Genomic DNA, 24,883 nt, shown 5'->3' with positions numbered 1-24,883 from the left:
CCCGACAGGCGCCGGAGAGGGGGACGGGGAAGGTTGCGGTGGGGGCCGACCAACCGGGGGAAGGGGCGGGGTCGGGAGGGGAAGAGGGAGGCAGGAGGAGAGGCTGGGAGGAGGCAGGGAGGAGCCCGACCTGGATGGGGGTGGGGGGAGGCTCGGCGTCAGGTGAACGACTTTCCGGAGTTCACAGCCCGGAGGAGCTGAGATAAGAGGTTGGACTCTGGGCGGCCGGACTCTGGGTGAGTGTTGGGGGCCCCTGAGGATCCGGCGGCCGTCTGGGGTGGGGAGGAGGAGGACCGCGGCTCTAGGGGGCCCCAGCGGGACCCCGGGGTCAGGTGTCCACCACGTGGAGATCCCGGGTCTCCGTAACCCCGTTGCCCTCACCCATCGGTAGTCGCCAGCGTTTCCGAAGCCGGCGCGGGGCGGGCGGGGAGGGAAGTCGCTCCGATGGGCACGGCGAGGCGTCCGGGACCCCCGTCCGCACCCCCCGACGCCCACCTCCCAGGATAGCGCGAAATGGGGATGGAGACGCGGAGGGCGCTCTCTGCGCTGCGGCCGCCGCTGCTACTGTTGGGTGGGGATTGTTAGCGCGCTGATTGGGAGGGTCCCCCACGTGGGGTGTGTATTGTTTCTTCAGGGGACCACCGCTGACCTCCAGCCTTGGCAGGCGCTGGGCGCCCTTCCTGCCTGGGGACCTCCGCTCCTGGCTTCCCCTGGGGCTCAGTGCAACCCCTGTCGGCTGACTTGGGGTCTGTGCCCGCCCCCCCGCCCCCCGCAGGGTGCTCCTGTTCAGTTTCCCCTCCCAGACTAGGTCAGTGACCCAGCTTCCACGAGGATGCCTGAGATGTTCAGCCAGTGGAAGCTTTTATGATGGGGCGGGGGGGGGGGGGCTCAAGTGAGTGACATTGGGTCTCTGAGCTTCCGTCCGTTTCCTTTTGTGTCAAGGGTGGCTTGTACGCGAGTGGATTCACACTGTAGGTGCTTAGTGGGTGCCGGGGGGTGGGGGGTACAGCTGTCACTATATTAATAATAATTATTACTTTATCCTTAGCCATGCTTCCAGGTTCCCGACTGACTTTCCCGGTGGGTCAGAGTTTTTGTATGGTCTTTTTTCGGGTGGGGGAACTGAGCTCACCTGCTCCCCCACCCCACCAGAGCCTCCTGTAGTTCCGATCTGGGCCCGGGGAGCTGCCCACATTTGGGGCCACCCTGGACCATAGCTTCCTTCCATTGCTCCGTTGGCTCCTAAGGTCTTGCCCCTCAGGGCTGAGGAGTCTAGAGAAAGGTGTGGACCCTGCTGCGGGCAGCGGGGGCCCCCCACTTGACCTAGGTGAACAGATTATGTTTGTTCATCCCTGTCCAGCCCTGACTGCCATCCTTTGCTTCTCCCTCGCACCTAGGGTGTGGTGATTCCTGCCTGCCAGTACTCTGGATGTGGGGGAGCTTCTAAGAAGGAGCCTTAGAGCGTCAGCTTCAAGGTGCTCGAGGACTTTGGACAAGCTTCTTTGACCCAAGGACCCTGGGGCTGGGCTGAGTCAGGTCAGCCCTAGAGAAGGAAGGAAGGTGTCACTGGGCGACTTCTCTTCCTGCCACTCTCTGAGGTCCCCACCCCCACCCCCGTGAGTCAGGGAGGATACCCATTGTGGTCCCTCCGCCTGACAGGGAGTCTGGCTCTGCTTGAATGCCTCCTCCCCATAATGGGGAGCTCATTACCAACACAGCAAACTAAAGGAAGCCCCAGCAGGTGGTGGCCAAAGGCAGGGATTGGGCTCCCACCTGACCTTCCTTGAATAAGTTCCTTGGATGAGCGCTCTGTGCCTCAGTTTCCCTATCCGTAAAAAAAAAAAAAAAAAAAAAAAAACAGCTAACGAAGCCCTACCCTCCAGCGCAGGTGTGGTGAGTAGAAGAGCAGATGGTGGAAGGGCCACACACCGGGCTGCTGCGTTAACTCTAATCATGATTACGTGGCTCACTCTGTTCCCATCGGTGATATTTATCTTTGCATGAGAGAAATAATGTTAAGGTTGCAGGGCTCCAGCACAAGGCCTGGAGGAGGGCTCTGAGCCGTGTGAAGGTGTGGGGGTCCTTCAGGTGGTCCCCAGAGGAAGGCCCATGGGACCACAGTTGCTCCAGCTAGGAAATGAGTCCAGAGATGCTCTTTTGAGGCTCAGCTACAGCAGGGCCCGCCATCTAGTTAGGGGCCTCCGTCCAGCCCAGGTCCCCTCCTGGACCCATCCCAGGTACCTGGAGCAGTTTTTGAGGTGGGCTCCCCAAGGTCAGCTCCTTCAATGAGGAGCCCCGGGATTCCCAAGGAACCCAGATGTCATGGGTCTAAACGGCATGTGTCACCCTCCCCACCCCCCCATCCCATCATCTTCTACACCCCAGGTGCCCCAGGGCCTATGTTGGCATAAAATCAACTTGCTCACATGGCTTCACTAAAGCAGGGTCTGGCCACAGCGAGCCTAAGGAGTTCTCTTGACTGGGCTTTTTCTCTATTTTTTTTTTCTTCTATTTACAACATAATGCTTCTTGCAGAAAAAGACCAGCCTATCATTACTTACTTACTGGGAGGCCTAGCTGGAACGAACTGGTGAGGGATCACCCTCAGATCCAGCAGGCTGGGGTTCAAATCCTAGCACGTGCTCTCTGCCCTCTCCCCCCATTGGCTGTATGACCTGTGGTGGGGTGCCCTCTCTATTGTGCTCAGCTCATCTACTTGGTAACTGGAAACCAGCCCCCCTATAAAGCGCAGTGAATCATGGGGCTCATCTGCAGGCCAGGAGCTCACATCGTCTCCTGCAAGCACCCCCTGACTCCCATCCTGGAGTCTCTTCCACCCTGGAACTTGCTCTTCTCACGAAGACTGTCTTGTCTGCTGCCTGTCTGTCATCCCGCCCCCCTTAGTACATAAGCTCCTTGGGGACAAGGCCTTTCTTTCAGACTTCTTAACTGCATGCTCAGAGCCTAGATTGGGGCATGGCACACGCTAGGTACTAGGTGCTCAATGCTGGCTCAGAGCAGTCACCGGTGTGCTTGAGACAATCGTCGCTGACGTTGATGTTAATATTGTCACTGTTGGCGCTTCCTTTTTTTTTTTTTTTAAGATTTATTTATTTATTTATGATGGGGTGGGGGCAGAGACACAGGAGGAGGGAGAAACAGGCTCCATGCCAGGAGCCCGATGCGGGACTCGATCCCGGGACTCCAGGACCGCGCCCTGGGCCAAAGGCAGGCGCCAAACCGCTGAGCTACCCAAGGATCCCCCTGTTGGCGCTTCCTAAATGGGTTTGGAGAAAAGGCAGCTGCTTTCTCAGGACTCAGGCCGTTAGGCACACAAATGGGGTTCTCTTGTCACCCCCACCCCTCACCTTGGTTTTTAGAAGTCCCAGAATGTTCCATGCTCCTTTCGAAATCCCAGGTGGGGTCTGTCAGGAGGTACGGAACTGTGATGGCCAGAGTGAAGCTGACGTCCAGCACCTGCTGGAAGTCAATCGGGTTGGCAGCTGACACCATCCAGCTCTGCAGATGAGGATGCTGAGGCCCAGAAGTGGCCAGCCACTTGGCCCAGGTCCACTGCCACCGCTGGTCAGTAGGCAGGTCAGGATGTCTCCCAGGAACTACCACAGCAGCTTCACGGGCACCAGCTCTGTTTTCCCAGCTGCTGGACAAGGGGAGGTTAGCCCTCATTTTCCTGATTCCAAAACTGAGACCCAGTGACCACCAGGCCTATGGGTCACTGGAGCTGGAATTGGGATAGGAAGGGACACCGGTGGGTCTGTGTCTAATGGGCCAGGAGAGTGACTCAGGACTCACCCTCTCAGAGCCTTGCTTCCTCTTCTGGAAAGTGGGAGCGTCATGCAGGGGAATCACCTTGATTTGATGGGAGCTTCCCAGTCCAGGCAGGCCCTCCATGGTGTCACAGTAGCACAGAACAGGTGGGGGTCAGGTCCGGGCCCTGAGGGTGTGAGCAGGGGGTACCTGGCCACCTGGACTGCTCGACACATTCTCACATTCGTGTGTCTCAGCCTCTCTGCCTTCCTGAACTGCTAAGGAATGGTGATGAGAACAGGGTGAGGAGGACAGAAGTGCTTAGGGACTTGCCAGGCCCTGGTTATCAACTGGGAATGTAAGTAGAGGATGCAGGGACAGAATTCTGTTGATAATGGGGGTCCTGAATTAATTCTGTTGAGTACCGGGGCCGCTTCTGTACCTCTAGTGCCTCACTAATATTCAGTGAATGTGGGCCACTGGGGAGGGGGGCACTCAGTCGGTTAAGCATCTGCCTTTGGCTCAAGTCATGATCCTGTTGGGTCCTGGAATGGGGCCCCACATCTGGATCCCTGCTCAGTGGGGAGTCTGCTTCCCCCTCTGCCCTTCCCCCTGCCCTAGCACACACACAGTTCTCTCTCTCTGTGCTCTCTCGAATAAAATCTTAAGAAAAAAATAGTGAATCCTTAATATTTGGTGCAACAAATCCTTAATATTTAGTGTGTTTGCAACAAATAGCTGATATTCAGTGACAGTATATTGGTGTCTTGGGATGGTTTAGTGACTTATGCATATTCATTGTGATAATATTGATTCATGCATCATGAATGTGCCTTGTAACTCTTCATTGTTCCTGTAAAACTATTTCATAAAACTCCTGGTGCCTCCTGCCTGTCTAGCAGGTCATGAACGGTACTTACTGACATTTGGCTTCTTGCTCATGAACTGCATCACGAGTATCTCAGTGCTGTGGATATTTGGCTCTTTAGGGCATTAGTACACCTTGGTCCTGTCTCCGCTCCACACAGGCACTTGCTAACTCGTGACTGTCCTGTATCCTCCAGGGCCTGTGGGGCCCCAGGCAGGTCAGTCGCAGCTGTCATCTGCAGTGGGTTTGGGCTGAAATGAGGCCCGAGGAAATTGCTAATATGTGGATCATCATTAGTATTTTTCCCTTGTTCAACAAACACCAGCAAATGTCACATGGGGACACAGCTGTTGGGAACAAGATACCTGACCCCATCTCTGGGGGTCTCCAGGCTGGCTGGGGAGATAAACGAGACAGAAGAGAGTGCATTTTCCATGTGCAGTGGTGGTGAGAGCTGCAGAGAAAATCCGAGCCAGGGCAGGGTGTTCTAGCTTGGGAGGTTGGGGCCTTTTTATTTTTTATTTTTTAAGGATTTTATTTATTCATGAGAGACAGAGTGAGAGGCAGAGACACAGGCAGAGGGAGAAGCAGGCTCCCTGTGGGGAGCCCAATGTGGGACTCGATCCCGGGACTCCAGGATCACAACCTGAGCCAAAGGCAGATGATCAACCACTGAGCCATCCAGGCGCCCCTGTTACCTTTTAAAAAGGTAAAATTGTGAGGCGCTTGAGGGGCACAGTCCGTTCAGCTGCTGACTCTTGGTTTAGGCTCTGGCTGTGATCTCTGGGTTGTGAGATTGAGCCTGGAGTGGGCTCTGAGCTCAGTGAGGAGTCTGCTTGAGATTCTCTTTCTCCCTCGTCCTCTGCCTCTCCCACTCATGCTCTTGTGCTCTCCTGTTCTCTCTCTCTGTAACACAAATAAATAAATATATATATTTTAAGATTCTCTCTCTCTGCCCCTCCACCCAACATACCTGCACACATGCTTGTGCTCTTTCTTTCACTCAAATAAATAAATCTTTAAAAAAATGAGGGTGCCTGGGTGGCTCAGTGGTTGAGCGTCTGTCTTTGGCTCAGGTCATGATCCCAGGGTCCTGGGGTCAGGTCTTGCATCAGGCTCCCTGCAGGCAGCCTGCTTCTCCCTCTGCCTATGTCTCTGCCTCTCTTTCTCTCTGTCTCTCTTGAATGAATAAATAAAATCTGGGGAAAAAAAAAGAAAAACAACAACACTGGGGTGAGCCTGAAGATCAAAGAGAATCTGGGGGAATAGCAGGAATCCCAAGCCGAGAGGACCGGGCAGGGGGAAGAGCAGGAGTCTGGCAGGTGCTAAGGCCCTGTGGCAGGACTGAAAGCAGCTGAAAAGGGCTGGTGTGGCTGGAGCTGACCAGCTTGGGCAGGGGTCATTGGGGATGGGGCAGCAGAGGCTGAGAGGTCCCACACCTGGCAGCCACAGATTGGGTGGGGAGGCTCTTGGGTCTTGAATACAATGAAACAAGTGACTCCTCTATGTACGTTCAAGGAAGCAGGCTCTGGGTGATGGCAAAATCAGCACCAGTGTATGGAGAGCAAACAGCCAGGAACAGGAATAGCTGGTCTGGCAGTGAGGGTCCCTGAGAGTCAGCCCAGATGTCACTGCTGTGACTCTGTCCACAGCCACTATGTCCCATCTGTAGGGAGAATATGGAGGAGGCCCTGCCACAGGCAAGCAGTGTAAGGATTGCTCATTCATCATACCTGTTGGGCCTTCCTGGCTTCCTTGCCATCGTGTGCCCATAGCTCTCGGCTGAATGCCACACCTGGGTCAGCCACTGCCCCATGACATTCCATGTGAATGGCTCCCGGGCTTCTCAGTCTATTGTTCCTGGTCCTTCCTTCTCCGTCCCCTACAGGCTTTAAACACTGGTGACTCCCTTCACTTTATTTCCTGAACCTACATACTTCCCTGATCCTCGCTGACCAGCTCTTGTCCGGGCCCTCAAATTCTTTGGCCTGGTTGCTGCCCCAGCCTCTACTTCTGCCCTGGCTGTCCTTATTCCCCCAGTGCCCCATTTCCACCCCCCCTTCCTGGGCATGGTCTGGCAACCCACCATCATCTCTCCCCCTGTCCCTCTGCTCCAGCCGCATTGGCCCCTCTCTCTGCCTTCAGCACTTTGCATCTGTGCTCTGGCCCTTTGCACCTTTGTCCTCTGCCTAGAATGCCCTTCCCCCAGGGCTCTGACCAGGTGATTCCTCATCATCCTTCAGGATGTCCCCAGGCTGGTCAGCACCCCCCACCCCCATGAACCTTTCCTTCTCAACAGTGTTTATCATGTTGCTACTACACTAATCACCTCTTCCTGTATTCCTGCCGTCAGTGGGGGCTGATCTGGTCATGCCTGTTCATGGATACACTCGCCAGTCCGCGCCCAGGGTGGCCTAGCGGTGGAATGTTGTCTGACCTGGGCTCTGGTTCTCTGTTCTTTGTCAGATGTTGGAGTGCATGGTTCCTTGTGAAAGATTCTGGAAGGCTCTGAGTTTCTGGGTGGGGAATCCCCCAGTGAAACTCCACATCATGGGAAGGATAAGATACAGACCCCACCCATCGGGGTCCTGGGTTCCAGTCTGCTTTATGCTGAGTCTCAGTATCCCCATCGGTAAGGAGGGCCTCTGTGGGGCACTGAAGGAGCCAGTGCAATGAGCCCAGGTCACTGAGTGGCTGCCACACAGCCAGTGGCACACAACCCCAAGTGATTCCATGGTGGGGGTGCTTGGCGCTCCCATCCCCTAATGAGGAACTAGACTCCGAGGGGAAGTGGCTGATCAAGGTATCAGTGCCAAAGGGACCATTCAGCAGCACATCTGACCTTTCTGCTCCCTGCTCACACACCCTCTGTGGCTTCTCCTGACCTCCAGGACACAGCCCCACTTCTCAGTCTGGGGTTCAAAGTCTTTACAGGCCCTTCCCTAGCCTCAGAAATCACCCCCCCCCCAAAAAAAATTCTACTTTTCAGCAAAGTAAACTACAGATGATTCCTTGATAAGGCCTTGTTTGGTTTCCCCACCACGCCTTTGCATTTGTGAACTCCCCCTTGGTGAGCTCCTCTGCATCCTTCAAAGCCTCAGTCTCAATATCCTGGTCTCAATATTCTGGCCCAGCCCTTATCCCACGAGTGTCTGGATTTATCTCCCCCCCCACCGACTGGGAGCTTCTGGGGAGCCAGGCCCAGGGTCGAGGCTTCTCAGGTTCCCCAGACCCATTTGGTGAATGAATGAATGAGTGAGTGAGTAGTTTTCATATGCGTTTTCTGGGATGAGAGCTGCTGAGACCCTTCTCAGGCCTGAAGGACCTGGAGACAAAGCAGGTTGTTTCTGTGGTGATATGAGGAACCCACTGGGCTACCCTGGGATAACTCTGAGTTCTACTTCCCCATCTATGAAACAGGTATGGTGAGTCCCCCAGAGTTATTCAGAAACCCACAGACTTCACTGAGTGAGCAGCTGTTTGGGCTTCCACAAATCCAGTTGTCCTGTCCAGTGAGACCTGGGGAGGGTGAACAGCAGAATCCTGGGCAGGGGTCAGGGAATCGGACCTGGGCCTGTGAGGAGCTTCTCATCAACCACCTCGCCCACCCATCAAAGGCCCCAGAGTTCCTCACTGCTGCTCAGTTACTTGGAGGAAAATTAATACCAAGAAACTTCCCCTCCTTGGTGGAGCTGAGCCTCTAAGACTCTGTGCCTTCTGGTCATAAAACCCTTAAGGACAGATGGGTGACTACCTGGGGCCTGGGGTGCTACCCACAGAGGCACCCAGACCAGTAAAATCCTCAACACTCAGCCTTGCTGACAGGGAGGCCCAGAAGTTTGCCCGTCCGTCCATCTGTCCGTCCTTCTTTCCTTCCTTTTTATTTTTTTATTTTATTTTTTTAAATTTTATTTATTTATTCATGAGAGACACAGAGAGAGAGAGAGAGGCAGAGACACAGGCAGAGGGAGAAGCAGGCTCCATGCAGGGAGCCCGACATGGGACTCGATCCAGGGTCTCCAGGATCACACCCTGGGCTGAAGGCAGGCGCTAAACTGCTGAGCTACCAGGGCTGCCCCCTTCCTTCCTATTTAAAGATTTTGTTAATTTTTATTTTTGTTAAGATTTTGTTTATTTGGCAGAGAGAGAGAGAGAGAGAGCACGAGCAGGGGGAGTGGCAGAGAGAGAAGCAGGCTCCCCGCTGAGCAGGGAGTCAGAGGACATGGGGCTCCATCCCAGGATCCTGGAATCCTGACCTGAGCAGAAGGCAGATGCTTAGCCAACTGAACCACCCAGGTGCCCCAAGATTTTGTTTATTTATTTGAGAGAAGGAGCAGGAGTGAGGGTGGGGAGGTGAGGGAGAGGGAGAAACAGACTCTGCTGAGTGGGGAGCCTGACACAGGGCTCATCCCAGGACCCGGAGATCACGACCTGAGCTGAAGTCAGACACCCAACCAACCGAGCCACCCAGGCATCCTCCCAGAAGTTCTTTCTTATGTCAGGCCTGTGTGAGATTTTATGAGGTTTGCAACATTATCTGCTTGAAGGTTTAAGGAGCTATGAGTTAGGAAGGGCCTTGGTGGATGGTAGAGGGAAGGAGATCTTGGATGCATTAATAGAGGTCTAGCATAAGGTGGAGGGAAAGTAAACCTTCCTCCCCCACCTTCCGCTTGAGCTCTCAAACCCTAATCAGGAACCTCAGGGGGCTGAGAGGGTAGAGCAGCAGAATCCCTCCATTGAGAGAAACCTAAGACCCAGGGAGAAAAAGTTGGGAATGCAGGTAGCCAACAAAGGCCCAGTGTTCCATATGCAAAGAGTTCTTATAAATAAACAAGAAAGAAAAATGCAAGAAAAAGAACAACCGTTAATGGAACTCATTAAAACCAAATGGGCTACCCCAAGAGGTTCTCTTTTGCCCTGAAACCCTAAGAAAAGCCATTTAGCCATTTCAGTTCTTCTCCTGCCTCCCTTCTCCAAAGCCAAGTTTGGCTGAGTGGTAAATATTCATATTTGTCAAAGTATCTTCCTTCATTTTAAAACCCTTGTTTGGAACTTATAAAACACATTTCCAGTGAACTGATCCTTGGCCACTTAGGTTTAATGTTCTATTTAATAGATGTTTAATAAGTGCATATATAATATAAAAATAACATCTCATAAATACTTAATATGATGAATTTATACAAACCTGTATCAAAGGCTTTAGTCTGATTCTGATTTCCTCTTCTAACCTTTCCTCTTTTGAGCTCCTCATTCCGGATTTCTATGTTGGTTTAGACCAGGATATCTCAGCCTTAACGATGTTGATCTTTGGGGCTGAATTATCCTGAGGTAGGACTATCCTGTGTTCTGCAGGATGTTAATTTATGCAGCGTCCCTGGCCTCCACCCACTTTTTTTTTTTTTAAGATTTTATTTATTGGGATCCCTGGGTGGCGCAGCGGTTTAGTGCCTGCCTTTGGCCCAGGGCGCGATCCTGGAGACCCCGGATCGAATCCCACGTCAGGCTCCCGGTGCATGGAGTCTGCTTCTCCCTCTGCCTATGTCTCTGCCTCTCTCTCTCTCTCTCTGACTATCATAAATAAATAGAAATTTTAAAAAAATTAAAAAAAAAAGATTTTATTTATTTATTCATGAGAGACACACATGGTGGGGGGAGGGAGAGAGAGGGAGAGAGAGAGGCAGAGACACAGGCAGAGGGAGAAGGAGGCTCCAAGGCTCCGATGCCGGACTTGATCCCGGGTCTCCAGGATCACACCCTGAGCTGAAGGCAGGAACTAAACCACTGAGCCACCCAGGGATCCCCTACGCCCACTTATGCCATTAGCAGTACCTTACCTCCACCCTGCCCAAATCACGACAGCTAAAAATGTCCCCAAATATTACCAGGTGTTCCCTGGGAGATAGAGTCACCTGTTTGAAGATCCCTAATTTAGGCTCCAAACTGTAGATGGGGAGATGGGTAATCACTCTCTAAAATTTTAAGAGTCCTGGAGCACTTGGGTGGCTCAGGAGGTTAAGCCTTTGGCTTGGGCTCAGGTCATGATTTTAGGATCAGGACTTTGCACTCAGTGGGGAGTCTGCTTGTCCCTCTCCCTCTGCCCCTCCCCTTGTTCATGCTTTTTCTGTCTCTATAAAAAAAAAAAAAAGAAAGAAAGAAATCTTTTAAATAAATAAAATGAGATAAAAATTTTATGAGTGTTTAACGAGAATGTCTCTTTCCCAGGTGTTGAGTTCTGAGGTGTGCTATTGTTTTCCAGGATCCGTGGGTCTCTAGCCACAGGTGTGGCCCAAGAGAACACTGTGGCATTTCTAGTCTGATTTCCTTTTTTGGTGATATGGGTCTTTCTATTACAGTTTGTGAAGGTTTTTTATTTATTTTTTTCTATCCTTGAAGCTTCGGGGATCAGCACCAGGTTTGCCTGGGAGCACTCCTTTCCCATTGTCTATCCTGGACTTGGGCCTGTCTTTGGCTCAGGAAAATGTCTTTCTAGGATTCAGCTCATTCTTGTATCACATTCACCAGTACACAGTTTCATCCCAAGATTATTTGCCTTTTGAGGTCTCCCAGACCTGACTTCCAGCAGCTGAACCCCCAGGGCAGGCAGCCAAGCTGGGGTGCCACAGCAACTAGATGGGCTCTCTGCCACCGGCATGCAGGGTTTTGAAGCCGCTTAGGCTCCACTGGCCCGTTGCACCTGCCATTCCCTCCCCTGGGACCTTCCCCCCCAGATCTCAGCCATACTGGATCTTCTGTGCCATTCACATCTGACTTAAATGTCATCCAGACCTCAAAATCCAAATCTGCCACCCAACCCCATTTCCTCCTGTGGCTTTCATTGCCTCTTATCATTTCATTGAGGTTTTAATATGTTTGTTCTCCCTCAAGGGTCTGGGTTCCGTAGTGGAGAGATTTAGGTATCCTCTGTCTGCAGAAACCCAACATCCATGCACCAATCATTCAATACACATTTATTCATTCATTCATTCATTCATTCATTCATTCAAGACACACACAGAGAGAGGCAGAGACAAGGCAGAGGGAGAAGCAAACTCCCTGTTGAGGAGGAAGCCCGATGTAGGGCTTGATCCCAGGACCTCAGGATCATGACCTGAGCCAAAGGCAGACACCTAACCAACTGAGCCACCCATCGTCTGGATGGCTGTCCTGAGATGGAATCTCACATCGGGTTCCCTGCTCAGTGGGGAGTCTGCTTCTCCCTCTGCCACCCCCCACTTGTGCTCGCATTCTCTCTCTCTCTTTCTCTAATAAATCAATAAAAATTAAAAAAAAAACAAAAAAACGGGATCCCTGGATGGCGCAGCAGTTTGGCGCCTGCCTTTGGCCCAGGGAGCGATCCTGGAGATCCGGGATCGAGTCCCACGTCGGGCTCCCGGTGTATGGAGCCTGCTTCTCCCTCTGCCTGTGTCTCTGCCTCTCTCTCTGTGTGTGACTATCATAAATAAATAAAAAAATTATAAATAAATAAATAAATAATAAATAAATAAATAAATAAATAAATAAATCCTTTACAAAAAAAAAAAAAGTTATCATGTATTTTAGAAGGTGAAAAGTGGAAGAAAAGTAGAACAGGGTCTGAGACCAGGGCCACCAGTGAGATACTGTATCCCGAGGACTCCCTCCTGAGAAAGGGACGTTGGAGGAAAGGCAAGAAGTGAGGGAGGGAACCAGGTGCATATCCTGGGAAGAGTATTCCAGCCAGGCGGGAATAACCTGAGCAAAAGTCCTGAGGCAGGGTCATGCCCAGAATGTTTGAGGTCAAAACCCCCATAACAACACTCTTACATAGGGTTAATTCTCCTCATTTTTCATGGAGGCTCAGAGAGGTCCAGCTTCTTTTTCAGGGTCACACAGTGGAACCTGTGGGGTAGGATCTGAGCCCTGTGTCTGGGAGACACCTCGCTGGAGAGGCTTGGCCAGGCCGTGTGCAGAGACAGGGGCACATTGGAGAAATGGCCTCCTGGGTGCAGGCGGAAAGCCCTTTGTCCACTTCTAGGTGGAAATGCAAAGCCACTCTTCTTTGCTTCCAGGCAATAGCTGGCTGGGGTCGCTTGGGGCAAGTGGAGCCTTCCAGAATCTACTGACTGTGTCATGTTTTCCAGGTGCCAGTGGAAAGAACAGAGAGACCCCAGAACAGCACAGACAACCCTCGGCAGCCTGAGGTAAGTCCTAAGCTTCACGTATTCACTCAACAAATAGGCATTGAATGCCCACGAGGTGCCAGGTGCTGGCAGCTCCCTCATGCCTGCACAGTCCCGTGAGTTGAGGACTGCTCAGATGCCCCCTTTTACAGCTGAGGAAACTGAGGCCCAGGGAATGGAGGGCACACAGCCAGAAAGTGATGCAATTGGGATTTAGACCCAGGAGTTGGGCTCTAGAGTCTGTACCTCTCCAGGTGAGTCAATAAGTGTTTTAAGAATGGTTAAGTCCTACTTTGGGTCTAATCCAGCACTTTCATGCTGCACTGGAAAATAGCCCTTCAAATTTAGGGCTGAAAAACAGGGCAGATACTACCTCTCCAGACAAAAGGACATTAAGGGAATCCAGGGGAGCCTGGGATCTGGAAGGAAGACCAAGAGCTCTGCCTGGATATGGGGAAGGAAAACTTCTAGGAGTAGGCGACATTAGAGCTGAAGTTTTGAAGGATGGATAAGAGTTTGCCGGAGAAAACTTTAACAAATTTACTTTTATTCATAAATTGTATTCGTTCAAACACTCCCTGCTTTCCCCATGTGTCTGCCTCATGCTGGGCGATGCAGGGACCCTCCAGAAGCCCCCAGTCTCAGAAAAACAAAGCTAAACACAGACACCCCCATGGGATCAAGACTGGGTAGAGGTAGACAGAGCTTGAGGTGCCAAACAGACCCAGCAGTGTTCCTGAGGGGTTAAAGAGAACTTCCCAGAGAATGGATCATTTAAGATGGGTTATAAAGGAAGAGTAAGCGTTTAACAAGGAAGATAGCTCTGTTTGAAACATGCCAGGCCTAAGGGATCTGTGAAGAGCCGGGGCCATGCTCAGGTCACAAGACGATTAAGAATAGTCAAGAAGAAGGGTGCCTCGGTGGCTCAGTCAGTTATGTGTAGGCCTTAGTCTTGGGTCACATCCCAGGGTCCTGGATCAAGCCCTGCATCAGGCTCCCTGCTCAGCAGAGAGTCTGCTTCTCTCTCTTCCCTTCCCCCTGCATGTGGTCTCTCTTTCTCTCTCAAATAAATAAAATCTTTTATTTATTTATTTATTTATTTATTTATTTATTTATTTATTTATTTATTTATTTATTTATTATAGTCACAGAGAGAGAGAGAGAGTGAGAGAGAGAGAGACAGGGAGAGACACAGGCAGAGGGAGAAGCAGGCTCCATGCACCGGGAGCCCGACGTGGGATTCGATCCCGGGTCTCCAAGATCGCGCCCTGGGCCAAAGGCAGGCGCTAAACTGCTGTGCCACCCGGGATCCCTCAAATAGATAAAATCTTAAAATAATTGTCAAGAAGAATGGGTGATGGCTTGTTTCAGAATGCCAGCAGCAGGCACCTGGGTGGCTCAGTCAGTTGAGCATCCAACTCTTGGTTTTGGCTCAGATCATGATATCAGGGTCCTAAGATCGAGCCCCCCGTGGGGCTCCACGCTCAGTGTGGAGTCTGCCCCTCCCCCCACTCTCTCACTCACTCTCTCTGGAATAAATAAATGAAATCTTTAAAAAAGAGAGAGAGAGAATGCCAGCAGCTCTCAGCTTCCTGGAAGGACTGGGTTAGGACCCCAGTAGCTCTCAGGGTTAAAGAGGCAGTTCTTTGGGATCCCTGGGTGGCGCAGTGGTTTAGCACCTGCCTTTGGCCCAGGGCGCGATCTTGGAGACCTGGGATCGAATCCCACGTCGGGCTCCCGGTGCATGGAGCCTGCTTCTCCCTCTGCCTGTGTCTCTGCCTCTCTCTCTCTCTCTCTCTCTCTCTCTCTCTCTCTCTGTGACTATCATAAATAAATAAGTAAGTAAGTAAGAGGCAGTTCTTTGCCTCCCTCAGGGGGGCTCCTGGGCCATCTCTGAGGTAGAGACATGAGGAAGACCAGGTTCAAAGGGGGGATTCTGGGCACCCTGAGTCTGGGAGGCTCACCTTGGCATCTCCATGTCTCAGTCTTCTCTGTAAGTACTTAATCCCCAGCTGGACCTGGGCAACTGTCAGAGCCACCAGGGTTTGAGGTGCCAGAGGAGGAGGTGGGAGGCATGGGGGTATAGGTGAGGGTGCATCTCGATGTCATACCTCCCTGAGCACCTATAGGTCTGCAGCCAGGTGTTGGGGTCCACAGGTAGCTCACGGAAAGTGCTTGGCCCATCCCGTCTCATCAATGCATTCTTGGCAGGAGCCGCCAGGCTGACCAGGATGAGGTGCCACCGGCCCCTGCGGACAGAGGTGGGCTTGGCCATAGCCCTGAGCATTCTCATCCTCTTCCTCTTCTGTCTGCACGTGTCACCACCCACCTTTCAGAGCTCGGAGGAGCTACGGGACAACCCCAAGACTCTGGCCTGGCCCACTCGGCCCTCCCGCCCACTGCTCACCCCCTGCAGGGCCAACACCTCCATGGCTGCCCTGCCAGGCTTCTCTGGGCAGCCACAGCAGGTGCGCGACTTCCTCCTGCATAAACACTGCCGCGACTTCCAGCTGCTGCAAGATGTTCCGCTGAACAAGTGCTCAGAGCCTGTCTTCCTGCTGCTGGTGATCAAGTCCTCACCCAAGAATTACGAGCGCCGGGAGCTGGTGCGGCGCACTTGGGGCAGCGAGCGCCAGGTGAAGGGTGTCCAGCTGCGCCGCCTCTTTCTGGTGGGCACAGCCCCTAACCCCATGGAGGCCCACAAGGTCAACCGGCTGCTGGCGATGGAGGCACAGGCGCATGGGGACATCCTGCAGTGGAACTTCCATGACTCCTTCTTCAACCTCACACTCAAACAGGTGGGCCGGCAGGGGTCACCTGATCAGGGCCACCCATCCTTCCTGCCCACTCACCATCACCTCCTCTGAGGGGCCCCGAGGAACCAGGAGTCCCCACCCACCCTACCCCACTCCCTCTGCTGTCCTCATGGTGATCTGAGGTCTTCTTCCTCTAGGCGAGGCAGGGAGAAAGGGCAGGGTGGCCTGAGGTTACGAGCCTGGCTCTCAGAGCCCATGATCTGGGTTCGAATTCAGACTCTGCCACTTACCTGCCATTTGCCTTTGATAATCATTTACCCCTCTGCGCTCGTTTCTTCATGGTCATCAAGGAACCGGATTTAGTTGGATCCAGCTGCCTCTGAGGGCTGCTGTGAGGATTACGGGAGAGGATGTTTACAGGGCACCTGGAGTGGCACCAGGTGCTCCAGTAACAGTGACAATTGGTGGGGGTGGAGGGGCACTGGACAGGATGCATCTCGTTTATTTGTTCTTATTCTCTCTCCCCATGAGGCCCACATCTGTGCAGTTGATGCTCAGTAAAGACCTTTTAGCTGGACAAAACCCCTCCAGAAGTGGAGGGAATTCTACCTGTGCGCAGATGAGGAATTAGAGGCTCCAAAGACCCACCCAGGAGTTGAAGGGGGCCCAAGGCAGGTTCCTGCTCATAGTAGGCACAGAAAAGTCTGGGCTCAAGACCTTGAGTACCAAGAACAGTACTTTTCTGTGTGTGACCCTGTTCCTGGCATTTTTTCTGGAGATCCTCTATTTCCTCGTCTGTAAATGAGGTTGAAGACTACTCCTGCCTCCTAAGCTTGCATGAGCGATTCGAGACAGGGGAGGCACTGAGCAACGTGCAAGGCATGCAGCAAAAGTTATTATGGAGGAAGCTGAAGCCGAGGTGGGTAGAGGGCCAGGGCCTCTCGACACACCGTGTTCTTCATGCAGAACACAAAAACATGTAATAAATGTCCATTTGACAAACATGAGTCCAGTACCTATGAGAGGATGACCCTCAGTGGGTGCTGGGGAGATGTCACAAGGAGGAGAGACAGTGCCCACCCAAGGGAAGCCTAGAGTCTGGTGGGGAAGGTAGACGTCAATAACAATCACATAAGTAATTATTTAACAGCAGTGCTTGGCCAGGAAGAGTCAGAAGGAATAGCAATAAATGTAAATGCGACAATTTTCAAGCACTTCATGGTGCTTCACAAGGATCATCTCCATGGATCCCCAACACTCCCAGGGGCAGGTCCTATGATGAGGTCTGTCTGGAAAGTTGGTAGCTGAGGCTCAGGGTGGGTCCTCAAACCCATGGCTGGCCTGACCAGTAACACCCTCAATTGGGCTCCCTGGGATGGGGTGGCCAACAGGGACCCAAGGCTGATTGCCCCAACCCTTAAACTTGTGTGTCCCGTCCACCTTGCCTGCAGGTGCTCTTCTTACAGTGGCAGGAGACTCGGTGCACCAATGCCAGCTTCGTGCTCAATGGGGATGATGACGTCTTTGCACACACAGACAACATGATCTCCTACCTGAAGGACCACAATCCTGACCGCCACCTCTTTGTGGGACACCTGATCCGCAATGTGGGCCCCATCCGGGTGACTTGGAGCAAGTACTATGTGCCAAAGATTGTGACAGAGGAGGAGCGCTACCCGCCCTACTGCGGGGGTGGTGGCTTCCTACTGTCCCGTTTCACGGCTGCTGCCCTGCGCCGGGCTGCCCCCAAACTGGACCTCTTCCCTATCGATGATGTCTTCCTGGGCATGTGCCTGAAGAAGGAAGGCCTGGAGCCTGCATCACACAGTGGTATCCGCACAGGTGGCATTAGGTCTCCCTCGGGCCGCATATCCTCCTTTGACCCCTGCCTCTACCGGGAGCTGCTACTCGTGCACCGCTTCTTGCCATTTGAGATGCTACTCATGTGGGATGCCCTGAGCCAGCCCAAACTCATCTGTGGCAAGCAGTCACAGATCTACTGAGGTAGTATCAGGACCCCTAGCCTCTAGGCCCTGATCTCTACCCCTGTAGAAAGGGGCAGCAGCATCTTCCTCCCCAGAATTGGAAATCTTTGTTCTAAGTGGTCAGCATAAGAGAGTGTCCCCAGGGAGGTTTGGATGAGTGAATAGTCTAGCTGACAAACTCCTAGACATCTTTCCAAGCCACCTGGTACTTGAACCCATGTTCCATCATCCTCTCTAGATTCTCAGCTGAAGGGACCTCCTCTTTCCATGGCAGCTAACTGCAGGAGCCCTTCTGGTAGGCTTCCAGTTGTTCCGTTTGAGTCAAGGTCCCTTTTTCCAGCTCCGACTTTGATCTTGGGTTGGATTTTAAAGGGTGGCCAACCCCTCCTTGGTTGTAAACTACAGTGGTTTAGTGGTAGGTGAGTCCCAGCCATGCTTCAAGGTCAGTTGGGAATTCCTAGGTCCATTTGCAACTGAACTGAGCAGTATTTCTCAGCCTAGGAAAGAAGTTTTGTTCTCAACCTCTCCCTGCCAGTCTCCACACACCTCAGATGGTAGAAGGGGCCAGAGAAGCCATGAGTGGGACTGCCCCCTCCCTGCTCATGGTATCAAGTGCTCTAAAGGCAGAAGCATTGGGCACAGAAAGGAGGCAGCTGTCTGACTCAGGCTATGCCAGCTCAGGGTTTCTGGAGTCCCTGATGGGGCCCAGCCCCCACATTTGTGCTCTCCAAGAATTCAGGTAATGGTACTGGGGCCAGAGAGTCTTCACTGGGCCCACAGTCTGCACACATGCTCACCCCAGTGTTCAGAGAAGAGAGAGATTCAGATCCTTGGGTGTCTGTGAGCTCTGAGGACCCAGGACTGGCCGCTGCCCCAGTATGTCTTTCAGACTGGGGAGACCCAAGCAAAATGGTGACACCTTAGTTCTGCTGACTCTGGGCAGAGGTCTGGGGCCTGGGTTTCACAGGCATTCACAGGTAGGAGGAAGTCAGACAGCAGAATGACCACTGGGGAATGGGTACTCAGGGAATAAAATGTTTTGTGAAGACCTGAGATTTTTTTTAAGTGATTTATTTATAAGTTTTAATTCAGATAACTCTACAATCTGTAGAAGTCTCATTTCCAATAGAAAATAATGCACCAATAAAAATGGCAGGGATGAAATGAGGGCTGTGGAGCTTCCATTGGGCGGGTCTGATGCCATCCTGCCCCTGCTCACACATCCTCCATGGTTCTCTATTACCCTCAGATCATATCCCACCAAGACAGTCTCACTACCAGTTCAATGGCACGCTCAGGAGAGGCACAGCGGTGAGACTGCTCCTGGCTCCGTGGGACAGCGGGTTTGCCTTGGCCTCTTGCTTCCAGCCAGGCTCCCTTCTTTCCACCAGACTCCTCTCCCACTAGCACTGCGGCTTTCCTGTCCTCCATCACACCCTCTTTCCCTTCCATAAGCATTAATTGTGTGTACCTCCTGTATGCTGCACACCTTGCCCTATACTCCTGCTCCCAGCCCCATTAGGATGGCAGATACCCACCTAATAGTGAGAAACAAACCTGTGAACAATCAAATAGGAAGTTATCAGAAGTGGTAAGAGCTTCAAGTAGTAAAATGAAGTAACTAGATGCAACAGTGATGGGAAAGAGTATTAACTGAGAGATCAGGGGACTGGGACAGAGGAGGGGACATTGGATCTGGGACCTGAAGAAAGAGGACATGGCCTTGGGAAGAACCGGGAGAAGGATATTCCAGGCAGAAGGCACAGGATGTGCAAAGGCCCTGAGGCGGGACAACCTGGAAGCATTCAAGTTGCAGCAAAGAAGCCCTGGCTGGAGTTTGGTGAGACATGAAGTCACAGGGGCTGGCCACATGGGGACTTATGGGCTGGGGTGAGAGGAGTTATCTTGGGAGTGATGGCACTTTGGGAGCAAGGAAATGACATGATTGATTTTTACGTTTTAAGAAGCCCTGTGGCTGCTGTGTGGACTGTTGGAAAGGGAGGTGGAGGCTGAAGCAGCATCCAGGCAGAGAAGACAGGCCTGGATGAAATGGGGGCTCTCAGGAATTTCTAACCTATATCTGACCTCATCCTGCCCCTGCTCACCCATCCCCTGGGGAGAGAGTCCTGCTCCCCTGCTGCTCCGGGTTGAACAATATACAGCCCCCAGAGCCTTAGAATATGGCCCTATTTGGAAATAGGGTCTTTGCTGGGTCACCTGGGTGGCTCAGTTGGTTAAGCACCTGACTTCATTTTGGCTCAAGTCATGGTCTTGGGGTGGTGAGATCAAGTCCTGTGTCAGACTGCGCTCAGAGGGGAGTCTGCTTGGGATTCTCTGCCTTTTCCTCTGTCCCTCCCCTCCCTCAAATAAATAAATACATCTTTAAAAAAGAGAGAGAGAAAGGAATAGAGTCTTTGCAGATATAATTAAGGTAAGGATCAAGGTGAGATCATCTTGGATTAAGTGGGATGGGCCCCAAATCCAATGACAGTGTTTTTTACAAGAGACAGAAACGAACACACAGAGACGCGGAAAAGAAGGCCACGTGAAGACAGAGACAGAGCTTGGAGTCCTGCATCTAGAAGCCAAGGAAGGTCAGGGATTGTCAGCAGCCACCAAAAGCCAGGAGAGAGACTCAGACCAGGTTCTTCCTCAGAGCCTTTCAGAAGGAAACAACCCTGCCACACTTTGACTTCTGTCTCTGGCTTCTAGAATTGCAAGGAAAGAAATCTCTATTGTTTCAGGACTCCCGATTTCTGGTAATTTGTTATAATGGATTTAGGAAATTAAGACACGTGACTGGCTCACATAGTCAAATGCGGTCGTTCTGCCTCAGGAGTCCTAGCACGCAAGTTCTATCTCAGGGTAAAGGGAGGGGCAAGGAAAATTGTCAGAGCTGGAACAGTAGGTGTCCACTGTGATCCATTCCCATGTCTGTGTGTCTGTCCATCGTATAGTGTGGACTTTAAGCGATGTTAAGCGCCACCCCCCCCAGGTGGGTCTTGACAGATAATCTGGATTGGAATCCTGCACTCAGCCATTCCCTCTCTGACCTTGCAAGCAACTGTCTCCCCTAGCCTCAGTTTCCCCACTTCGTATGGTGATGACTCTGAAATTGCTATCAAGCTTCTGAAAGTATTGATGGGTCCATGGCTGGTGGGGAGGGGGAAAGACAACCTGCACAAAGGCTGAGGTAGGCTTATCCGTCTTTCTTCAGAAAAATGGAAAAAGCTGGGACACCTGGGTGGTTCAGTGGTTGAGCGTCTGCCTTTGGCTCAGGTCATGATCCCGGGGTCCTGGGATCTAGTCCCATATTGGGCTCCCCACAGGGAGTCTGCCTATGTCTCTGCCTCTCTCTGTGTGTCTCTCATGAATAAATATATAAAAAACTTAAAAAAAAAACTGCTTCAGATTCTGCAAGAGCTTCATTTATTCACTACTGAGGAGAAATAGCAAGGAGGGTGGCACAGATGGGAGGGTGACGCCTGAGGCTCCTTGGAGGGGCAGACAATTGGCCATGAGTATCTGGCATCTCTGCAAAACCAAGGATCTTCCAGCCAGGATGGAGGTAAGATTTTTCTTTTTTTTTTTTTTCTTTTTTTTTGCAGTTGGCCCCACAGAGGAAGGCAGCCTGGGGGAGGTGGGGAGCATGGGGAGATAATTCTCACCATCCTCCCAGATAGGGCTTGATGGTGCTGTGTGGCTTCAGGAGGTCACCAGACCAGATCTGTCTGGGTCTCCGGACCCTCTGAAGCCACACCTGGGAGGGTTCAGTGAGGACACAGGGTCAGCAGGTCCTGTCGTGAGCAGCCGCTGAGGCAGCAGTAGTGTGCGGGATTGGTGTCAGCTGCTCGCTGGTGGTGGTGATGGAGAGAGGCCTGGGGCAGGGCCTGTGGAACGAGAACCAGCATGGGGTCCCCATCGGACACCTGCCCATGGAGATGTCGTCCTTCCAGCCACTGCAACAGCTCACCTGGGGACAGAGCAGAATTCAGCATGGACAGGGGACCCTAGGGGAGCCCTCCCCAAGATATGCATAGACCTGCACACTCACGTCCTGCTGAGTGACCCACCAAACACTCATCTTGGGCACAAATAGAAAGTGAGCGCCTATTAAATGCCTACTATATGCTGCACTGAGCACAGATGTGTGCATCCAGTGTGTGCACTCTCAACCCACACCCACGCTCAGGCCCCCAGCTGTGCACATTCCCACAAGCCAGCTATCACACAGACGTACAGACACTTCACAAAGCCAAAGACAGCAGGGGTGACATGCGACATATACATGTGCCCATGTGTGCAGGCAGTGGGCTCACATGGACATGCACATACACAGGCACATACCCTCACAGCCCTTCCCAGTCCCCCCCCCATGTGTGCCCCTGCACATCCGTCTGCATCTGTGTCACAGAGATGGATACATATAGGCCACACATGTGTGACACACGGGCATACACCCCCCCCCTCCCGGTTCATACCCTCTGCACCAGGGCCTGGCTTGGGTGAGAAGAGCGCACACTGGCCTCAACGCACAATTTAAGGGGGCGCCAGGGCACTCAACAATGAAGACCCATTACATTTTAATGCAATGTTTCTAAAAATCAAAAGTAATGCAAAAATTCACGAAGATCAAAGTACTGAAATTGTAAATAAGACGGGATCTGCCCCGTGCACTCGCTCGTCACGCACAGATTCCGGCCTGGCAGGGGACGCATCCTTCGCGAACTTGCGCACACCAGCGTCCGGGCAAGCGGACCGGGGCGAGCGGACCGCGGCGCGTGCGTGCAAACCCACCCGCCTGCCCCGACGCCCACCAGCGCCCCGTGCACCTGCCCCGCCGAGAAACCCCGGGGCTCGGTTCGCGCCCGCCCGCACTCACGGTCGCCGCCAGCCACCCGCCGCCCGTCCTCGGAGGACCAGCGCGGGCCCCCGCACACCCGCACCAGCGCCCGCACGAAGTGGTGGCCACACAGCTTCTCCCGCGCTCCCGGAGCGGGCGCAGAGCCCAGCGCCAGCGCCGCGCCCAGCAGCACCAGTGCCCAGGCGAGCGCGCGGGGGCCCATGGTGGCAGGAGGCCGGCCCCAGCGGGCACCCTTCTTATAGGCGTCCAGCCCGCCCCAGCTGAGGACCTTGGATGGGGACGGAACATTCTGCCCACAGCTCAAGGAGAAGGTCAAGGGTGGGGTGAGTGCAAGTGTAGTGTAACCCCAGCAGTTGGGTTTTCTCTTTCTCTCTCTCTCTCTCTCTTTTTTTATAAGTTATCTCTAAGCCCCACGTGGGGCTCGAACTCACAGCCCACAAACCCGAGATCCTGAGTTGCATGCTCCACCCACTGAGCTAGGCTTTTTTTGTAGTGTCTGATTTAAGCTCTGAGTGCCCAGGCACCCCCTTCAAGGATGGCTGTTTGGAATAAGTCTATTTGCCAGCAACACCACTGGATAGAGCCAGGGCGCCTCCCCGCACTGAAGGCTCTCTTGTTTGAGGGGTTTGGGTGGGTTTTGATAACTGGCCTTTGGGACCACTTGTTTTTTTTTGTTTTTTTTGTTTTTTTTTTCCCTTCTGGCACTTAACATTCCCACTCCTATGTTTTAGGTTTATCAATAAACAAAGAGTCCTGGGAGACCCAGGCTCCCATTGTGAACCCCAGTAAAAGCAGAGGCCCAGCCAGTGAACAGGTGGCTCTCTCTCTGTTCCCCACCTCCTCACTGTGTGGCCCTGGGGTGCTGTACAATTCCCAGGTCTTGTAAAGAATAAGCCTTTACTTTTTTCAGTTTCCTGATGGTTGTTGCTGAAGGGTGTCCTACAGTCAGCACCACAGAGGCCAGTCCAGGCACGCACTGGATATTGACAGGCTGGGATGTAACCACTACAACCTCCCACCCCTGCCAATTCCTATGTTTAAGCCCTACTCCCCATCGTGAGGGGGTCTGTGGATGTGGGGGCTTTGGGAGATCATCAGGTAGTGGAGGTGGGGGGCTCGCACTGGGATTGGTGCTCTAAGAAGGGGTATGAGAGAATGTGCCCGACATCCCGTCCCTCTCCATAAGAGGACCCGGCCAGAAGACCGCCAGCTGCAAGCCAGGAGATATCCTCAGCAGACCCCGACTGTGCTGGCACCCTGACTTCCAGCCTCCAGGGCTATGAGAAGTGAGTGTCAGTGTTGAAGCCACCGGGGCTTTGGTTCAAGCAGCCTGACCGTGCTGAGCCAGTTCCTGATGTGACCGCAGGGAGGAGTCCCCAGCAGCTGTAAAGGGAAGAGAGTTGTGTGCCCTCAGCTCAAAACGTTAAATTCCTGCTCTATGACTTTTTTTTTCTTTTAAGATTTTATTTATTCGTGAGAGACATAGAGAGAGGCAGAGACATAGGCAGAGGAAGAAGCAGGCCCCTGCAGGGAGTCCGATGCAGGACTCGATCCCAGGACCCCAGGATCAAAACCTAAGCTGAGGGGATCCCTGGGTGGCGCAGCGGTTTGGCGCCTGCCTTTGGCTCAGGGCGCGATCCTGGAGACCTGGGATCAAATCCCATTATCGGGCTCCCGGTGCATGGAGCCTGCTTCTCCCTCTGCCTGTGTCTCTGCCTCTTTCTCTCTCTCTCTCTGTGACTATCATAAATAATAAATAAATTAAAAAAAAAAAAAGACCTAAGCTGAAGGCAGATACTCAACCACTGAGCCACCAGGTGCCCCCAGCTCTTGGTGCCCCCATTCTAGGACTTAAATCTACCAATAAAGAGTAAGCTGGGGAAACTGTAGGCCCCCCGCCCTAGTCCCCAATAAAAGCAGAGCCCCAAGCCAGAATTGGTCTCTGTTTCTATGCATGACCTCACTGTGTAGCCCTAGGTCCGCTGTGTGACTCTGAGGTCTTGTGAGTAATAAACCTTTACTTTTTCAGTTTCCTGATGGATGGTGCTAAAGGGGATCTAGCAATCGTAATAAGAACCACAAAGATGGTTTTAACCTCAACACTGTTTATTAATAGCTGAGAGCGCCACAAAACAGTGAAGGTCTCTCTCTGCCTGGGCCAGGGCCCTGGGTGTGCCTCCCCTAGGGGGAGCACTGGCTGAGGAGTCTTTTTAAAAACAACTATTTTAGAGAGGTGAACTAGATAAATAGAATAATTTTGCAGGGTGGTGGTCGGGCATCCAGCCAACTGAGAGCAGGGACAATCAGAAGATTGTTGTCCTTATTCCTGTATAAGTAAGGAAACTGAGGCTGGGGGGGTGGTGCTGGTCACCACACTTGTCCATGGTCACAGCAGGCTGGGGCTGTTGGCTGGCTCTGTCTCTCCCACATCGGTCTCTTTGGGTGGGGCAGGGACTGGAGGGCCCAGAATGAAGTTGGCT

At 52.6% G+C, this 24,883-nt stretch overlaps 2 protein-coding genes across 2 annotated transcripts; one reads left to right on the top strand and one right to left on the bottom strand.

The window, feature by feature from the left end:
* Positions 1 to 167: 167 nt before the first annotated feature.
* On the top strand, positions 168 to 17,794 carry B3GNT3 (UDP-GlcNAc:betaGal beta-1,3-N-acetylglucosaminyltransferase 3). The gene is made up of 4 exons (XM_055344664.1): positions 168 to 236; positions 12,760 to 12,819; positions 15,010 to 15,596; positions 17,006 to 17,794. Exons 3-4 carry the CDS (start codon positions 15,030 to 15,032, stop codon positions 17,555 to 17,557), a joined length of 1,119 nt encoding a protein of 372 aa, XP_055200639.1. The 5' UTR covers positions 168 to 236; positions 12,760 to 12,819; positions 15,010 to 15,029; the 3' UTR covers positions 17,558 to 17,794.
* Positions 17,795 to 21,309: 3,515 nt separating this feature from the next.
* INSL3 (insulin like 3) lies at positions 21,310 to 22,605 on the bottom strand. Its single transcript, XM_055342924.1, has 2 exons — positions 22,422 to 22,605; positions 21,310 to 21,512 (listed from the first exon to the last, which is right to left on the bottom strand). Exons 1-2 carry the CDS (start codon positions 22,603 to 22,605, stop codon positions 21,310 to 21,312), a joined length of 387 nt encoding a protein of 128 aa, XP_055198899.1.
* Between the last annotated feature and the right edge of the window lie 2,278 nt (positions 22,606 to 24,883).

This window comes from Nyctereutes procyonoides, unplaced genomic scaffold (assembly GCF_905146905.1).
Source record: "Nyctereutes procyonoides isolate TBG_1078 unplaced genomic scaffold, NYPRO_anot_genome, whole genome shotgun sequence".
Classification (NCBI taxonomy): Eukaryota; Metazoa; Chordata; class Mammalia; order Carnivora; family Canidae; genus Nyctereutes; species Nyctereutes procyonoides.
The sequence above is the reverse complement of the archived record's forward strand: the minus strand, read 5'-3'. Positions and strand labels throughout refer to the sequence as shown.